Source organism: Aotus nancymaae, unplaced genomic scaffold (genome assembly GCF_030222135.1).
Source record: "Aotus nancymaae isolate 86718 unplaced genomic scaffold, 86718_ANA_hifiasm-v0.15.2.pri h1tg000089l, whole genome shotgun sequence".
Taxonomy (NCBI): domain Eukaryota; kingdom Metazoa; phylum Chordata; class Mammalia; order Primates; family Aotidae; genus Aotus; species Aotus nancymaae.
Window position 1 is genome coordinate 7,519,782 of NW_026988504.1, and position 18,321 is coordinate 7,538,102.

Sequence of the window (18,321 nt, forward strand, 5' to 3'; positions counted from 1 at the left end):
GCCTTAACTGTGGCAGGAACCACAGTTGTCTCAGACCCCCAAGAACCCCACGCACTGGCCATACAGCAGGTGCTCAATGAAGACCAGTGAATAAAGATCCAGCCCGTGTCCAATCAAAATAACCCAGCCCCTCCCCTGGGGGAAGGCCTTTCTCCTGGGGTACCACCCCCACCCCCCTTCATCTTCAGCAGCACCCCACAGTCCTCCCTGCTGTCCAGAGGAAGCCACCAGGTCTGAGATACTATGGGTGTCCTTCCCCTCCTGACAGTAGGGAAAGGCCAGCCAGCGGTGGCCAGGACCCCCAGGGATACAAGTCAGATGGACTCAGGATGGTTCGTGCTTGCCACGTGTTCCCAGAGAGGAAGGCGCAGCCAGCTCAGACACGACTAAGCGCCCGTTTGAGTCACGTGACTTCCAAGGTGGATTCTCCTGACGTGGCACAGGCCAGGGCTGGAGCCTCGGGGGACAGGCAAGGTACTGGCTCCCACTTTCCATTCACATGGAAAATCTACACAATTGAAATATTAGTGAAGAGGTAATAGGTGTTTATTAAAAACGTTTTCACCCAGAGGCAGTTAAAATTTATAACTTAAAACCCAGCCCACTACAAAAAGGGATGGGAGCCATAAAAACTGTGCAACATTGACCAAAGGACCCAGACAGACGAGGCCGGGAGGGGCAGCCCCAGGGGCCGGGGTCTCTCCTCTCCCGAGGCCCAGAGCAGCTGCAGAGTGGAAGCCGAGGTGCCCCCAGCCTCTGGTGGGGCCCTGTGCACCGGCCTCTTCTGCTGGGTCAGGGACCCCTGAAAGGCCATCAGTAGTAGTGTGTGCTCATCGCGCAGCCTGGACGCCCAGCTACTCACTCTGCTGAAGGACAGAGAGGGACAGCTCAGGATCACCCTGGGCAGGACGGGGTGCCCCAGTCGCCCACCGCGAGCCCAGACATGGTGCTTTCCAGGTCATCAGGGCACACATCAGGCCTGTGGGGCCCAGGGGAGGCGGGGCAGGGTTCTTTCTCCCATCCCTTCCCAGCACATCCAGCAGCTGCACCGGAGCCCAGAGCCCCCACCTCCGCCATTGCTGAGGCTGCACTCCACGGCCGCTCGAGGCGAACACCAATTGCTGCAGCTCCTGCAGGGCAAAGGCAGGGGAGTCATGACCTCAGGGGACCTCCACTCTCAGCGCTCCCCTGGGCCCCTCGCAGAGCCTCGGGCCCACCCCAGCCGGCCTGGGCGGTGCCTCACCCGCGGTCTCCCTCCAGTGTGCTCTGGATTTCCTTCAGGACTCCTGCAGGCCGGGTGGGAACAGAGGCCCACTAAGGCCCTCGGGCAGCCAGCCACAGCCCTTCCGCCCCCTTTCACCAAGGGTGCGGGATAGATCTGCCCCCGCCTCAGGGCAATGGCCTGTCCAGCCTCCCTGACCCTGACCCCTTTCCCCAAGCCTTCTGCCAGCCCCACCCTCTCCCACCCGACTCACTCTCATCACTCAGCAGAGCACGCTCCATCCCTAGGCTCGGCGGCTTCTCTGGAAGGTAGAGGCCGGTCAGGGAGCCACGCCTAGGCCCTCCTCGGCCCAGCTCTTTCCTCACTGAGGTCAGGATTTGGAAGCCCAGGGTGCAGGGCTGGAAGGAATCCTGTCCCTACTCCCAGCCTGAACACTGCCTGCTCACTTGGGACCCCTTCCCTCCCGTCCAGCCCCAGGTCTGGCCTTGGTGTGGCCAAGGAGTGCATGGGCCCAGGAGGCCTGTCTTACCTTCGCCATCACTCTGGGTTCCTGAGATCCTGCAGGGGAGAGACAGTGAGGATCAGGGTCCCTGGGCTCCCTGCCCGGCTCTGAAAGCCCTGGTCCCGTGATGAACAAAGTCAACTGGCGCGACCTGCCCTGAGCAGCAGCCCTGGGAGGTAAACTGAGCCCAGCCCTGGGCCGCCAGCTTGCATGGAGGCGAGAGGCACGCAAAGAGGTATGGAGAGCCGGGTCCTGGGAGGGTGGGCTGAGCTGTGGGGAGGTGCCTCCGGCCAGGCAGCACTGGGAGCCTCAGGGTATCTCAGAGAGGGCAGGGAGGGGCGGGAGAGGCCTCCAGCCCTTTCACTTACCTGGCTCGGCTCGGGGCCTTCTTGGGGCCTGCCCCGTTACCAGGGCGGTGGTTCTTGGTTTCTGCTGAATCCACCAGACACCGGGGCTCCACTAGCCACTTGGTGGAGAGAGAGAAGCGCTCGAACTCGGAGGGAGAGATCAGGTAGAAGCCTGGGGAGTGGGGGCAGCGCTAGCAGCCTGACCTCCGCTTAAGGCCCATCCAGTCTGGCTGTGGCCACAATCTTGGCCACCTTCTGCCCTGCCCCTGCAGTGCCCGGGCCCCACCCCACCCAGCCCGGCTCGAACACCTTGGCCGTATTTGGTGAAGACGCAGGAGGCGATGCCGCTGACGTCCTCCCGGCGGATGCAGCTGTAGCGCACCTGGGGCTTGAGATGGGGCAGCGAGACCACCTGTATGTCGCCCAGGTTGGTGAGGACCGCTAGGTGGTGCTCCCCGTAGTCCTCGGCTCGACGGCTGCCGAAGTGGGCCACGCTGACCCGCCGCACCCGAGAGCCCTCCAGGGCTGTCAGCTTCAGCTTCAGCTTGGCACTCACTTTGGGCAGTGTGAACACCTGCGGGCACGGGGTGGTCATTCATGCCCACGGCTAAACCACAGTTCTCCTGCCCCATGCTGCTGCTGCTGCTGCTGGGCCCTGCCCTCCCCCATGCCTCCCGGTGTCCTGGCAAACCTGGCTCTCAGATGCACAGTCTGGGAGGATGCCAAGGTCACTGAATTTCCTGTCTGGATTTTATTTTCTGAGACAGAGTCTTGCTCTGTTGCCCAGGCTGGAGTGCAATGGTATGATCTCAGCTCACTGCAACCTCTGCTTCCAGGGTTCAAGCAATTCTCCTGCCTCAGCCTCACAAGTAGCTGGGATTACAGGTGCTCACCACCACGCTGGGCTAATTTTTTTGTATTTTCGGTAGAGACAGGGTTTCACCATGTTGGCCAGGCTGGTCTTGAACTTCTGACATTGTGATCTGGCCTCCCAAAGTGTTGGGATTATAGGTGTGAGCCACTGCGCCTGGGCCCCTGTCTGGATTTTATCCCTTCCACAGACATAGGTCCTGCCTCAGTGTCCTCATACAAGCTCTCCCCGCCTTATTTCCTGTGCTTCTGCGGCCCCTCAGACACCAACTACAAACAAGCCTGAGTCCCAGCCATCATTTGTGCCCAAGGTCCGAGCCTCCTGGATGTCCCAAGAGTCCCGGGGAGTCCCGCCGCTGCCCGTGTGGCACCTTGAACTGCTCCTCCGACACGACGAGCAGCTGGTGGCTTCCCTGCATGTCTGGACTCTTCGACAGATCATGGGCCACTTCTAGGGGCTCGGGAAGGGGTACGCTGTGTCCGTCGAGCACCAGAATGCCTACCACAGGCGCGCGGTGCATCAGCTGGATCTCCTTGACTATGGGAAGGAGCGGGGTGTGGGGCTGGAGCCACTCCTGGCCCCAGCCCAGGCAGCCCGAGCACCCTCTGCTCTCCCTGCCCAGCACTCACCCTGCTCTGCCTGCACAGGCTCATCCATTCTCCGCTCAGCGGGGGGCACACGCAGGGAGAAGGCATAGACGGTGCCCCCGTTGGTGCCAGCCCACAGTGAGGGGCAGTGGCGGGAGCCTGCCAAGAAGCCACGTTTGGGTGTCTGATCCTTGGAGTGGGAGGCGGGTAGAGCTGGGCAACCAGGGCTTATTCCCAGGTTTTCCCTCCTGGGAGAGGCTGGAAGGCTCTCTGACAACCACACAGGCCCCAACATAGAGGACCCCAATGCTGGGTCAGCTCAGCCTTTGCTGTGATACAGCAGGGGAGAACCCGCCAGGGAAAGGCACACCCTCTGGGGACCAGCAGGCTCTGCCATCCCTGATTGTCACAGCTGCTCTAGGAGGAAGCTATCATTCCCTCATTTTACAGAGGGGCAAGCTGAGGCCCTGAAAGGCTGAGTGACGGGTCTGAGGCCATGCTTCTAAAGGATGCTACAGCCTGGATAGGAAGCCAAAGCAAGCTGACTCCAAGGCCCAGGCAAGGGAGGGGAGGAGGCAGGCAGAGGCTGCAGTCTGCCCCTGCTCACAAGGGAAAACCGTCTTAGGTCCCACCACCCAGGCAGGCAGCAGCCCCCGCATGCCCCCAGGTCAGGAGGTGTCTGCTGCCCCCCACCCCCCAACCGCAGGCTGGCCACTCACTGTCCCTCAGGTAGGTGTCAGCAAAGTACAGGGTCCTCACGAAGCCTGTGAAGGAGTCCTCTGCCGAGCGAGCCTCGATCTTGCGCTGCACAGGCGCCAGCTCCATATTCTGCAGGCCCGGCCGCTCAGCCTTGGTGCTCCCCTCCTGTACCTGTGGGGTGTGGCTGGCCTGAGGGTCGGCTCTGGCCTCCCCACCCCAGGGACAGTGCTTTGCTCAATGCCGATCCTTGCATTGGAAGGCTGGCCACAGCCATGCCAGCCACCTGCCAGGCCTGCGTCTAGGGGGACCCTTGTCCAAGTGGGAGGTGCCCTGGGGGGAGCCTGCTTGGGCCCCCAGCACGTCGCAGAGAGAAAAAGAAAATCACTCATGCTTACTGGGGATTGCCTCTAGGGTAAGCGTTACAGTTACTGCCTTTCTGCTCGGGAAGCTGAGGCACAGAGAAGCAGCGGGACCTGTCTGAGGTCACACATGGTGGCAAACTCATGCGGCCTGGATCCTGAGTCTTGTTTGTAGCCCCGCAAGCCTGGGGAGCAGGTGCTGTGTGGCACCGCCCCCCGCTGGCTGCTCTAAGCTGAACCTGGGCGCATGGCCACTTGCAGGCTCTCCAAGGGCCTCACCTCTCCTGGGGTGCCAGCGGGGAGCCGCTTCCGGCTGGATACCCGGCTCCGTCGCATCCGGCGGAATGACTGGCGCAAGGACTTCTTGAGGGACTTGACGCGGGACAGTGGGCCCTCCAAGGCCAGCTGGTCACTGGGGTGCAACGTGCACCTTGGGGAGACGGCAGGCTGTCAGTGCGGCCAGGTCCTGGGGGTCCTCATGGGGCCCTCTCCCAGCCCCAGGTCCCAGCGCCCTGCTCACTTAACAAAGACCTGCCGCCGCTGCTGGTGGTCGAAGAGACCAAATCCATGGCTGGTGCCGAAGGCCACAAGCCGCCACTCGGAGTGCAGGGCCAAGGAGGTGACCACAGCCGGGGGCTGGCACTGCACCAACACGAAGGGCTGAAAGCCAGGCTCGAAGTGCACAGGCCCTGAGCGGGCTGCCAGGCGCTCGTGGCCCTTCCAGCGGTAGCCCTCCTGGTCCTGCAGCAGGTCAGCCTCCACCCGCTGTACAGTCTGCTCCGCTGCCTCATCATTCAGCTCCAGCACCAGCACCTGGGCAGTGGCAGGCAGCTCAGCAAACCCTCAGCAAAGGGACAGCAGGGCCGCAGGGTGCTACCAGTGGGGACAGCAGAAGAGCCGGGACCCAGGCCAATGCCCAGGGCTCAAGCAGGGCCAGAGACCTCTGTCCAACCCCAGCTCTTAATTCTTTTTTTTTTTTTTTTTTGAGGCAGTCTTGCTCTGTTGCCCAGGCTGGAACACAGTGTTGCGATCTGGGCTCACTGCAACCTCCACCTCCCAGGTTCAAGTAATTCTTCTGTCTCAGCCTTCCAGTAGCTGGGATTACAGGCGCGAGCCACCATGCCTGGCTAAATTTTGTATTTTTAGTAGAAATGAGGTTTCACCAGGTTGGCCAGGCGGGTCTTAAACTCCTGACCTCAGGTGATCCGCCTGCCTTGGTCTCCCAAAGTGGTGGGATTACAGGCGTGAGCCACGGCGCCTGGCCCAGCCCTTAATTCTGATTTCTGCAGAAGAAACAACCATCCCACGGACCTCCCGCCAAGAGGACTAAGCCACCTCCATCCACTGGAAGAGCACAGGACACAGAATGTGTGTCAGGCAGGTGGCTGGCTCCTGTCCCTGCTGTCCCCAGTCACCCATCACTCCTCCCTGAGTTTCCTTCCCCGGACCAGCCTGCTACCTGCCCTGCTGTGCCTGCCACAGCCAGGTAGCCGCTGTACTTGCAGAGGAAGATCTTCTGGATGCCCAGCCGGGGGTCATCACTGTAGGGGTCAAAGGAGCCCACCTGGCGAAGGAGAGGGGCCCTGTGAGCGGCCATGTGGAGCGGGACCCAGCTGGTCTCTGCCCTTCCTCGTTCCCAGGCTCCTGGCCTCACCTTGCGGAGTGGGGGCCACTCATCCTCGCCCTGGGCGTTGAGGTTCTCGTTGGGGTCCGTGTCGGTGAGGAACACGTGCACCGTGCTGAGTTTGTAAAGCAGCCGCAAGCAGACGCCCGAGGCATCCCAGAACCTCACCGTGCCGTCCTCATGCCTGTGGGCAGAGCCCGCCTGCCAGCTGTGAGTGGGATGCCGGCCGGGGCACCCAGGGGCTGGCTCGTCCACCTCAGGGCTCTGCTCCCACCCCACATATCCTGCTGGGAAGAGGAAGGCATCAAAGTCCCCTACCCTGTGAGCAGCAGGTCCCTCTGGGGTGGGGCTGGGGTCAGGCTGGTGCCACCGTCAATCGGCCACTCCTAGAGAAAGAGACCAAGAATACCATGGGAGAGTTTGGCCTGGGCTGGGGCTGGGGCTGGGGCTGGGGCTGGGGCGGGGGCTGGGGCTGGGGCGGGGGCCGGGGTCAGACCTACCATGGTGGAGAAGTGTGAGTTCTGCCGGCTGCCGGCGGCGATGATCCCCTCCCACAGCTTCAGGGGGATGTTGGAGACGTGGTGGGAGCAGGTGATGGCGGAACAGTGCAGGGAAGCCAGGTAGGGCAGCTGGACTGGTGGCCAGCCTGCTGTCTGCAGGTCAATCACCACCAGCTCCTCCTCAGCCAGCACCACCAGCACGGAGGGGTCGTCAAAGGCTGGGGTACAGGCCAAGGATCAGGGGCTGGGGCCAGGAGGAAGCAGCCCAGCCCTGTGGAATCAGAAGCTCCAGGGTGGGAGCTAGGGCATCTGCAGATCCAGAAAGCCCTGTTCTTGGCTGCTTGAGCAAAGCCTTTCCACTCCAGGAGGGCAGCAGGTGTGGGCAGCAGCCCTGCCTCTGTGTGCAAAGTGGCTGAGAGCTACCTGGCACAGGGCTCTTGAGGGGGGCATACCTGGCTGGAAGGCAGGGTTCCAACCAGGACAGGCATCCCAGAGGTATGGAGCTGTGCCTGCCAACCCCCTTCCCTGGTTCCTCCTCCACGGGGCCTGCTCCCTGCTCAGATGCGCCTGCCCAGCCTCTCCCCACAGGAAGCAGCAAACCTGGTCTTCAGCACACCAGCTGCTAGGGGTGGCATTTTCTTACTGCATGCAATCACCTCACCTCACTCAGGCCTGGCTCCAGCTAGCACTCAATAAACGTGCGCTGGATGATAAAATCATTTCTTTTCTTTTTTTTGAGACAGGGTCTTGCTCTGTCGCCCAGGCTGGAGTATGACCAGCTAATTTTTTTTTTTTTTTTTGGTATTTTTAGTAGAGATGGGGTTTCACCATATTGGTCAGGATGTTCTCCATCTCTTGACCTCGTGATCCATCCACCTCAGCCTCCCAAAGTGCTGGGATTACAGGCATGAGCCACCACGCCAGGCCTCCTTTCTTTTCTTTCTCCCTCTTTTTTTTTTTTTTTTTTTGAGACGGAGTTTTGCTCTTGTTACCCAGGCTGGAGTGCAATGGCGCGATCTCGGCTCACCGCAACCTCTGCCTCCTGGGTTCAAGCAATTCTCCTGCCTCAGCCTCCAGAGTAGCTGGGATTACAGGCACGCGCCACCGTACCCAGCTAATTTTTTTTTTTGTATTTTTAGTAGAGACGGGGTTTCACCATGTTGACCAGGATGGTCTCGATCTCTTGACCTCGTGATCCACCCACCTCGGCCTCCCAAAGTGTTGGGATTACAGGCGTGAGCCACCGTGCCCGGCCCTCTTTTTTTTTTTTCTGAGACAGGATTTCACTCTGTTGCCCAGGCTGGAGTATAGTCGTGTGATCTCGGCTCACTGCAATCTCCACCTCCCGGTTCAAGTGATCCTCCTGCCTCAGCCTCCCGAGTAGCTGGGATTACAGGTGTAAGCCACTATACCTGGTTAATTTTTATATTTTTGGTAGAGATGGGGTTTTGCCATGTTGCTCAGGCTGGTGTTGAACTCTTGGGCTCAAGTAATCTGCCCCCTCAGCCTCCCAAAATGCTGGGATTACAGGTATAAGCCACCACACCCAGCCTTTTTTTTTTTTTTTTAACCTTTTTGTGAGATGGAGTCTTGCTCTGTCACCCAGGCTGGAGTGCAGTGGTGCGATCTCAGCTCACTGCAACCTCAACCTCCCAGGTTCAAGTGATTATCCTGCCTCAGCCTCCTGAGTAGCTGGGATTACAGGCATGTGCCACCACACCTGGCTAATTTTGTATTTTTAGTAGAGATGGGGTTTCACCATGTTGGCCAGGCTGGCTTGAACTCCTGACCTCAGGTGATCTGCCCGCCACGGCCTCCCAAAGTGCTGGGATTACAGCTGAGCCTCCACGCCTGGCTGACACTGCGTCTTTGAAGCGCTTGTCCTCCCTGCTCCTCTGGGGTCTGCTGCTCGCTGGCTGCTCCCGGGTGTTCTTAGCCAGATCACCACCAAGCGCCATGCCTCTAAGGCCGGAGGGTGCCCCGGGCTCAGCCTTCCCGTGGCTTCTCTTCTGTCTTCCTCACCACCTGGGAAGCCTCATCAGGGCCCCTGGTTTCACATCTCTCTCTAACATTTTTTTCTTTAAACCTCAAAATCACTGAGTAGCCTTCACACATCTCTGCGTGGAAGACTCCAAACGGACGCCTTCCCAATCTCTCCTCTGAACTCCAGAGCCATAAACCCCAGTTGTCTATTCAGCATCTCCCTTATGCGTCTGGAGTTCAGAGGAGAGATTAAGTCCTCAAACCTGACTCCCACCCAGCTGAGCTTGCCGCACCCTCTCGCCACTGCCTTCTCCAGGATTCCTGGTGCTCCCAGCAAAACCTCACGCCATCCTTGAGTGATCTCTCCTCCCTTCACTCACCTCTCCCTAGACAAGGGGCCAAGAAATTACAGCCCGAGGGCCAAATCTGGCCTCCTGCCTATTCCTGTCAATACGGTTGTCCTGAAACAGATCCACCCCTTGTCTCGTCTGTGGCTACATTTGCTCTGCAATGGCATTAGACTGAGTAGCTGCGGTGAAGAAAGCTATCCGGCCCTTTACAGAAACAGTCCATGAGCCCTGACCTGGCCCCTCAATGCTGAATATCAGAAAAGACAGTGTAACCCCAGCCACCTCCTGCCAGCCCCATGGCCTGCACCAAAGCCTAAGCCGAGGTCAGCTCTCCCTCGACTCTCACGGGGCTCCCATCCTTGCTCCACTCCATATTCCTCACATGGCAGCCAGACAGATCCTTTTGGAGCAGAGGCTAGGTCATGGCACCCCTGCTGGGGGCCCTCATCTCCCTCAAAATAAACACCAAGTCCTGACCGTGCTTCCACAGCTCTATACGATCCGGCGCTGGCCACATCTGGCATCATCTCCGCAGCCATTCTGCCCTTCCTCCGCCCCTACCTCAATGGAGCAAGCCAAGAGCTCCCCCAGCTCAGTCTGCACCCCAGGTCCCTACAGAATGAGCCCTCTCTCAGATTGTTCCTGTGTCTATGCAAATATGTCCCCTTATCAGGGAGGCCTCGCTAACCCTCGTCTAAACCAGCGCTGCTGTCCTCTGCCTGGCTTTTTTCTTACCTCTGACGTTATTTGGCAACCTGGTCACTCTGTCCCCAAACTCAGATCTAAGTTTCATGGGAACAGGGGCCTCATCTGTTTCTAGAATAGGGCGTGGCACATAGCAGTTGCTCATTAAACAGGAAAGCCTTCCAGGGACAGCTGGGTCAGAACCTGGCAGGGCAGAACCACTATGTGGGAGCCTAAGGGTGCCCACATCTCATCTGAGGGGAGCACCCCTCATCAGGCACCCATCTTCTGGCCTGTGGGACTGTGGGGAGTTAGGGGCACAGAGGGATAATTGCAGGAAGGTGGCCTGTCCTAGAAAGCCCAGCAGTCTTAAACTTGTAGCTCAGCAAGTTTCTCCCCTCCCTTCCTGACCTTTCCCCTGGGAATCCAGTTAACTCAGCCCAGCGAGTGTGGCCACCGTAGCCCAGGAGGCCCTCGCTCTGTGCCTGCGTGGCCCGAGTGCTGTGGAAAGAGCGGAGCTGGGCCCTGCTCTCAGCATCCAGGGTGTGAGGAGGGAAGAGAGGCTAAGAAAGAAGGAAAAGCAGGTTTGGGGTTCCCCTGAACAGGGGAGAGGCTGTGAGAATACAGAGCAGGTGTCCTGAGCAGCCCCGCCCCCTCACCTTTCGGCCTCAGGCCCTTTCAGGCTGGCGTCCTTAGGAGAGGGCCCTCCCTCCTGGAGCTCCTGCAGGCCTCCTCTCCAGGTTGCGACATCGGCCCTTTCTGGTCTTGCCTGTCACACTATTTACGAGGCTGACTCAGGGCTCTGACAGTCCTGCTGGAGCTCCAGGAGGCCACACAGCCACTTTCTGCCCTGACCAGAAGGCAGTCTTTGCCAACCCTTAGTCAGGACCCTCTTGCCTCAGCCAGGTGAATGTTAAATCCAACAGTCCAGATCAGCCCCCTGTGGGCTAACTTCCATTCCAGTCTGGAAAGGGCAGAGCGCCTAGGGCAGGCAGGAGGTATGGCCGGCCTGGGTCTCCAGCTGGGGAGGGTGGCAGGGAGGCAGAGAAAGGAGCTGCAGGCCTTGGTGACACTCCACCTTGGGGTGTAGTGAGGCTAAGGGACTCAGGACAGTGGCAGGCTTAGGAACAACTGTGTACAGCCCATCTTTCTTTTTTCTTTAAGACTCGGTCTGGCTCCATCACCCAGGCTGAATGCAGTGGCATGATCTTGGCTCACTGTAACCTCCACCTCCCAGGCTCAAGTGATCCTCCCATCTCAGCCTCCTGAGTAGCTGGGACTACAGGTGTGTGCCACAATACTCAGCTAATTTTTTTTGTTTTTTGTAGGGGTCTCCCTACATTGCCCAGCCTGGACTTGAATGACTGGGCTCAAGCGATCCTCCTACCTTGGCCTCCCAAAGCACTGGGATTACAGGCAGGAGCTACTGCACCTCGCCCTTTCTTTACTGATGGACCTGCCCCACACCTCCCACACCTAACCCTGGGCACCCACTCCCGAAGCTCTCCTACCGGCTGTGGGGTCCTCCTCTGTGAGGACAGTGAAGTCGATGACCCGGGAGGTGAAGTCAAAAGCTGTCTGCTGGCTGTCGTGGACCACCGAGATGCAGTGGCGGTCCCCGTAGCTGGCCCGAGGCATGCCGCCCTGGAAGATGATGAAGGGCAACCTGGCAGGCACAGAGGAGCAGGGGTGGGCTGGGTCTCCCGGCATGGCCTCAAAGCCACAGGCCAGCGATCAAAGAGATCACTCAGTCAAGTTCCCCAGGAACAGATGGAGCTGGACCCCATCTCCTTCCAACTGCAACAGACCAGGAGAACTTGGGGGCAAGGTGGGAGCATCCAGGCTGGGGGCGCTAAGTCTCGGCAGCCACTCCTGCCTCAAGCTGGGTACTCCCCCCAGTTCCGTTTAAACATCACCCAGAGTGATTTTCGAGGAACAGGGCTGCCAGTAAAGGGGGTTGAGACCTGCAGCTCAACACCGTCTCTCTGGGAGGGTGGAAGGAAGGAGCGGGAATGAACTTGGCAGGAACTGGGCTGCTGAGAGACATAAACAGCATCCACCCGTTCTCCCCTCCCTGGCATCCAAGACCCCGACGTGGGACCTGAGAGTGTTCACTAGGCACTGTCTTCCCAAGCAGAGGCCTAAGTGACCTTTCCAGCCTTTTCCAGCTCTCCAGGAAGGCTCTGGAGAGGGAAAAGGACCAGCATGGATACCTACCCCTGCCTGCTGGTCAGCCAGAGGATTTTGGTAATAGCTTTGCAAGGAAAGGGACCTGCAAGGAAACAAATGGGCTTGAACGGATCCTCCTGCTCTCAGACAAGCATCAGTCCCCACGGGCACAGATCCCTCAAGCTCATGCCCACACCCACATGGTAGACCTGCTTGGGACTCTTGCTCTGAGAAGTTCCCCAAGAAACTGGGTGACAGGAACCCTGCTGTGCGGCTTTGGACAAAGCCTTTCCCCTTCTGGCCCCAGAGTTTGCTTGAGTTGAACATCCTGCACCTGAATCCAGGAGGCACTGGGGGTGGGCCCTGCCTGGCGGGTGAAACACTGACCATAAGGCACGAGGCTGCGGAGGGGCTCTGATTGCTGGGCGTCGCTGGACACGAGCCACTGGCAGTAGCTGCCGTCGGAGTGGCAGCTGACCAGCAGGCGGCCATCCCGCTGCCAGCAGATATTCTCCAGTTGCTATGGAGGAGGAGAGGGAGAGAGGGCAGCAGGCTGGGACCGAGGCAGCGTTTCCATCACCTGCAGCCCATGCCTCTGCACAGAGCGTGTACATGCCATGTGGGGCCTGGGAGAGCAACATGGCGCCTGCCATGTCCCGGGCATTGCCTACCTGGCTGCTGAGGAAGTGGTAGAGCACGCGGCTGCCCTGCAGGTCCCAGATAACAACGAGGCCTCGGTTGTAGCCGATCAGGATCTGGTTGGGATCTCGAGGGTGCTCCTGCAGCACCTCCACCATCTCGAACACCCGCCGGTGGCGGGCCTCGTCCGGCAACCTGGGTGAGGGGAGTGCTATGAGCCTCTGATGCCACCGCCAGGGGGTATGGCCCCAGCATGGCACGGCCACGGGGTTCCCCACGTAGAGGTGGCTGCTCCATGTGCCTGCATGGAAAGATGGCTAGGGGCTGGGCGAGGTGGATGGCCAGGTACAGTGGCTCACGCCTATAATCCCAGCACTTTGGGAGCCCAAGGTGGGTGGATCACTTGAGGTCAGGAGTTTGAAACCAGTCTGGCCAACATGGTGAAATCCTGTCTCTACTAAAAATAAAAAAAATTAGCTGGCCATGGTGGCATGTGCCTGTAATCCCAGCTACTTGGGAGGCTGAGGCAGGAGAATCGCTTGAACTTGGGAGGTGGAGGTTGCAGTGAGCCGAGATCACGCCACTACACTCCAGCCTGGGTGACAGAGAGAGACTCTGTCTCAAAAAAGAAAGATGGCTAGGACAGGTCACCAAGAGAAGAGGAGCAGCATGTAGAACAAAGCAGTGACATGGAAACAATGCTAGTGATGTAAACACAAGCGGTACAACTGTAAGGCAAGGCAAGGCAGCGACTTCCGGAAAAGTCAACGTGGGGGCCGGAAGGAGCCTTGACTGAGAAGGCGTTGGGCGTCAACGTTCTATTTCTATGCCTGGGGGGTGGCTGCAAGGATGCTCTACAAGAACTGTTCAACTATACATTCATATTCAGTGCATTTCTGCAAAAGGGGATATTTCATAAGAAGCAAATTTTTTAGCCCTATCAAACAAAACTCTATATGAGTTGGCCTGGCCCTGGAACCTTGACCCCTCCCCCGTCTCCAGGCCTGGGATGCTGACATGAGGGCTGGAGGTGTTGCAGCTAACAAAAAACCACAAGGCAGCAGGCACGGGACCAACAGCCAACAGCAAGGATGTGGAGTGGGAAGTGGACCCAGCCTGGACCCAAGCCACACTAAACCCAAGCTCTCCGCATCATCTACACCCGGCACATCCGCTACTGGCGCTGACCTCAGTGATATTCGAATTTGAATTGAGAGTGAGAGTTGAAGGGGACTTTAACCCGATCGGTAAAGCTGCATTTAATTTTTAATTTTTTTTCTTTGAGACAGAGTCTTGCTCTGTCCCCCAGGCTGGAGTGCAGTGGTGCAATCGCGGCTCACTACAACCTCCACCTCCCGGGTTCAAGCGATTCTCTTGCCTCAGCCTCCCGAGTAGCTGAGATTACAGGCATGTGCCATCACGCCCGGCTAATTTTTAGTAGAGATGGAGTTTCACCATATTGGTCAGGCTCGTCTCAAACACCTGACTTCATGATTCACCCGTCTCTGCCTCCCAAAGTACTGGGATTACAGGTGTGAACCACCTCACCCGGCCTAATTTTTAATTTTTTTTAGAGACAGGCTCTCACTCTGTCACCTAGGCTGGAGGGTAATGGCCTGATCGTGGCTCACTGCAGCCTCCAACTCCTGGGCTCAAGTGATCTTCCCACCTCCCATGTAGATGAGACCACAGGTGAGTGCCACCTTGCCCAATTAATTTTTATTTTTTGTTGGGAGAGATGGAGTCTTGCTATGTTGCCCAGGCTGGTCTCGAATTCCTGGCCTCAAGCAACCCTCCCACTGCAGCCTCCCAAAGGGCTGAGATTACTAATTCTAGCCCTTTGGGAGGCCGAGGCAGGCAGATTACCTGAAGTTGGGAGTTCGAGACCAGCCTGACCAACATGGAGAAACCTCCCCCGCTACTAAAAATACAAAATTAGCCGGTGTGATGGTACATGCCTGTAATCCCAGCTATTCGGGAGGCTGAGGCAGGAGAATTGCTTGAGCCTGGGAGGTGAAGGTTGCAGTGAACCGAGATGGCATCACGGCACTCCAGCCTGGGCAACAAGAACGAAACTCCGTCTCAAAAAGAAAAAAAAAATGCAAATAATACGCTTACACAGATGAAATTGTTAGACAATTAGTCAGCTTCCAACTTTTTGCCATTAAAAACATCACTACAATGATATACCTTTTTTTTTTTTTTTTTTTATATGGAGTCTCACTCTGTCACCCAGACTAGGGGTCCAGTGGCACATTCTGGCTCACTGCAAACTCTGCCTACCGGGTTCAAGCAATTCTCCTGCCTCAGCCTCTCTAGTGGCTGGGATTACAGGTACCTGTCACCATGCCTAGCTAATTTTTTTGTATTTTTAGTAGAGATGGGGTTTCTCCATGTTGGCCAGGCTGTTCTCAAACTCCTGACCTCAAGTGATCCTCTTGCCTCAGCCTCCCAAAGTGCTGGGATTGTAAGCCACTGTGACTGGCAGATCATTCTTATCCTGTATCTTTAGGACAGAGACTTCTCAGAGACAGAGTTGTGAGACTAAAGGATTGGACATTTTAAAAACTCAGATTCTGGCCAGGTGCGGTGGCTCAAGTCTGTAATCCTAGCACTTTGGGAGGCCGAGGCGGGTGGATCACGAGGTCAAGAGATCGAGACCATCCTGGTCAACATGGTGAAACCCCGTCTCTACTAAAAATACAAAAAATTAGCTGGGCATGGTGGCGCGTGCCTGTAATCCCAGCTACTCAGGAGGCTGAGGCAGGAGAATTGCCTGAATCCGGGAGGCGGAGGTTGCGGTGAGCCGAGATCGCGCCATTGCACTCCAGCCTGGGTAACGAGCGAAACTCCGTCTCAAAAAAAAAAACAAAAAAAAAAACCTCAGATTCTAAGTGTCATCAAGTGGACAAGAACTGGCGAAAGGGGCTGGGCGTGGTGGCTCACACCTGTAACCCCAATACTTTGGGAGGCTGAGGTGGGTGGATCATCTGAGGTCAGGAGTTCGAGACCTGCCTGGCCAACATGGTGAAATCCTATCTCTACTAAAAAAAAAAAAATTAGCCCGGTGTGGTGGCACGCACCCATAATCCCAGCTACTGAGGAGGCTGAGACAGGAGAATTGCTTGAGCTGGGGAGGTTAAGGTTGCAGTGAGTGGAGATCCCGCCACTGCAGTCCAGCATGGGACACAGTGAAACTCTCTCTCAATAAACAAATAAACAAACTGGCAGGAGGGGCTCTCAGGACACTTGGACCTCCCCACTGCCCCACAACTAGACTCCTGCCAGCTAGCTACAGGGTGAAGCTGGGTGCTGGTATGGCCGTCTGCTGGGGTGCAGGTCCTCCCGCCATCCTGCCCACAGGCTGTACCCCACTGTGCCACCTGTCATCCTGCAAAGTGTTCTGCTCTGACCTTGGACTCGCTGCCCCAGCCCTGCCCTGCTGAACGGGAAAGGCAGAGGTATGGACTCAGAGGGACACAGCTGCAATGGGGGTCCTCCCAGCCCAGCAATGCGCTGCCCTAGGCAGACAGGCCCTGCTTCATCACCACCACCCACGGCTGGACAGCCTGCTGGCCAGTTGCAGGAGTCTGTCCTGGGCCCAGTCCAAAGCCCTGCAGGGCCAGGGGCCTAGCACCCTGGCCTCCTCTTGCCCCTTGGAACCACAGATCACTCCACCATGACTGACCCGGCCCCCACATGCTCCTGTCAGACGCTGCCTCCTCTCTTTCTTTGGGCCCCCATCTCCTACTTCCACACCTAAACCTGCTATGACTCCCTCTCTATTGTGGTACCATCAGTAAGGAGCAAAGCTTCCAAAATGATCTCCACAGACCCACACACCTGTGGCGGTCAAGGCTTTGTAGCCATGGAGGCTGCGAGCAAATGGAACCTAGGCAAAGTGCCCACAGGAGCTGCCCCAGCGACGTAGGGAGGTTTGGGCCTGACTCCACTGCTGCGGAGTCGATGGGGTCTTTAAACCCATAGTGCAAAGGACACTGGACTGAGTCAGTGACATTACACAGTCATTTGGGGTCTTTAGATGAGGGACCCCTAAATCCCCCTTTTTACTGATATGATGCTAACCTATGATAAGGCTTTAGATTCTCAGGAGGGGACAAGTAGGAAGCCAGGAGTCTCCCCTGCTAGCCCCATGGAATTCCCAGCAGAGAAATGACAGCTCCCGAGAGACTCCTGGGGACCAAGGGGAGAAGCCATGCCTAACTCGAGGGGCTAAGGTTTCTAACAGCAGCCGGGCTCTGGGCTCACCACTGCAGCACCGCGTCCGAGCTGATGGTCCGGTCCTCCAGCACGCAGAAAGCTGGCAGCTGCACCACAAACACGTTGCCACTCTCGGTGCCCAGGTAGAGCAGTTTGCAGGAGGAGTGTGGCAGGACCACGGTGATCTGTGTGGCACTGGGGGCAGCCCTGTGACGAGAACAGCTGCCTGTGAGCTGACCACTGCCCGAGAGGGGAGACCCCATGGACGGGGTCCCCTGACTCCTCAGAAAACAAGCCCATAAGGCCTTTTAATGGGGTTCACAGCATTTTGGGCCAGGACAAACATTGGTCACTTTCTGCCAAGACAGGAGACCAATAGCGGAGAGCCTGGGCTAGGAGGCAGGAAAGACACCAGGGACCCTCCAGCATGACCCAGGGTGCGGATGGGGAAGGCGGGCTGCAGCCCCACCCACTCCACTCAGAGCATCTGAGCATGGTGATGCATCAGCTCAAACGCATGCTAGGCACTGCCAGGGGCACAACAGGGCCCACAAAGGGTGAGTCCACTCCAGAGGTGGGGCAAAGGTCAGGCTGGGCTGGGAGTGGAAGGGGATGGGGATTGAGCCCTTACCCTGGGGGGCCACGAAGTATGAAGCTCTCATCCTCCTGCAGCTCCGACACCCCGCCCTTGACCTTCAGGCTCCAAAGGTGCAGGCTGTTGTCATCCAGCAGGGTGACCAGCTGGCACTAGTGAGGGAATAGGGATGGGAGCATGTGGTCTTGCTACCTGGGCAAGGTCTTTACATACTGGGGCCGCCCAGCCTGGGCTGGTTGTTTAAAGACCCCTGGCCACTAGCAGGGTGGCCCATGAGCCCCAACTGTGGAAAGGGAGGGGGCCCCAGGTTTTCCCATAAGCACCAAGCCCAGGGCCAGTGAATGCTGGCTTCTCCACAACAGCCCTGCTGGAAGCAGTGAGGGCAAGGAGGGCATGGAGGTGGCTTCCTGTCCCACCCTAGGCCTCTCACCTGGCCGGGCAGGAGGTGGATCTGCATCACCGCGTTGTTCTCCCGGTGCAGCCCCATGAACTCCACGCCCGGGGCTCCGTAGCTAGGAGTAGGCTCAGGAAAGCTCTGGGAGGCCAGACACCATGCCCTGCCCACCTCGAGTACCAGGCCCTCAGGGCCCATGTGCAAGGAGCGCAAACACAGAGGGGGGCTGCCCTCCCTGCAGGCAGCAAGATTCATGCATGGGGCCCGGGGTAGGGAAGAGATACAGCAGCCCTGGCCCCCGGGGCACCAGGCTAGTGAACAGACCCCTGGGAGATTTTTCCCAGTCAGGCCAGTGGGAGCAACTCCACAGAAAGGTGAGGCCCAGCTGGGCGCGGTGGCTCACACTTGTAATCCCAACACTTTGGGAGGCTGAGGTGGGCAGATCACGAGGTCAGGAGATCGAGACCATCCTGGCTAACAGGGTGAAACCCCATCTCTACTAAAAATACAAAAAAACAGGGCGTGGTGGCAAGTACCTGTAGTCCCAGTTACATGGGAGGCTGAGGGAGGAGAAT

General features: G+C 58.0%; 1 protein-coding gene across 7 annotated transcripts in view; it reads right to left on the minus strand.

The window, feature by feature from the left end:
- Positions 1 to 427: 427 nt before the first annotated feature.
- LLGL2 (LLGL scribble cell polarity complex component 2) overlaps positions 428 to 18,321 on the minus strand; it is a 37,591-nt gene continuing 19,697 nt past the window's right edge. Inside the window, exons 4-26 of one of the 7 annotated variants that reach the window (XM_012453717.3) lie at positions 17,783 to 17,864; positions 17,389 to 17,504; positions 16,806 to 16,964; positions 12,569 to 12,731; positions 12,285 to 12,417; positions 11,946 to 12,000; positions 11,240 to 11,394; positions 6,712 to 6,929; positions 6,530 to 6,597; positions 6,242 to 6,395; positions 6,047 to 6,151; positions 5,108 to 5,400; positions 4,867 to 5,017; positions 4,249 to 4,399; positions 3,572 to 3,688; positions 3,313 to 3,479; positions 2,381 to 2,645; positions 2,093 to 2,243; positions 1,752 to 1,780; positions 1,476 to 1,523; positions 1,244 to 1,286; positions 1,069 to 1,130; positions 428 to 863 (exon numbers count right to left, since the gene is read on the minus strand). In XM_012453717.3, coding sequence (XP_012309140.3) covers positions 859 to 863; positions 1,069 to 1,130; positions 1,244 to 1,286; positions 1,476 to 1,523; positions 1,752 to 1,780; positions 2,093 to 2,243; positions 2,381 to 2,645; positions 3,313 to 3,479; positions 3,572 to 3,688; positions 4,249 to 4,399; positions 4,867 to 5,017; positions 5,108 to 5,400; positions 6,047 to 6,151; positions 6,242 to 6,395; positions 6,530 to 6,597; positions 6,712 to 6,929; positions 11,240 to 11,394; positions 11,946 to 12,000; positions 12,285 to 12,417; positions 12,569 to 12,731; positions 16,806 to 16,964; positions 17,389 to 17,504; positions 17,783 to 17,864 — 2,890 coding nt within the window. In that variant the 3' untranslated portion in view covers positions 428 to 858. Of the gene's footprint in view, positions 867 to 1,068; positions 1,131 to 1,243; positions 1,287 to 1,475; positions 1,524 to 1,751; positions 1,781 to 2,092; positions 2,244 to 2,380; positions 2,646 to 3,312; positions 3,480 to 3,571; positions 3,689 to 4,248; positions 4,400 to 4,866; positions 5,018 to 5,107; positions 5,401 to 6,046; positions 6,152 to 6,241; positions 6,396 to 6,529; positions 6,598 to 6,711; positions 6,930 to 11,239; positions 11,395 to 11,945; positions 12,001 to 12,284; positions 12,418 to 12,568; positions 12,732 to 16,805; positions 16,965 to 17,388; positions 17,505 to 17,782; positions 17,865 to 18,321 lie in introns of those variants that run through there. The other 6 variants (XM_012453716.3, XM_012453720.3, XM_012453718.3 and 3 more) reach the window with 6 other exon arrangements.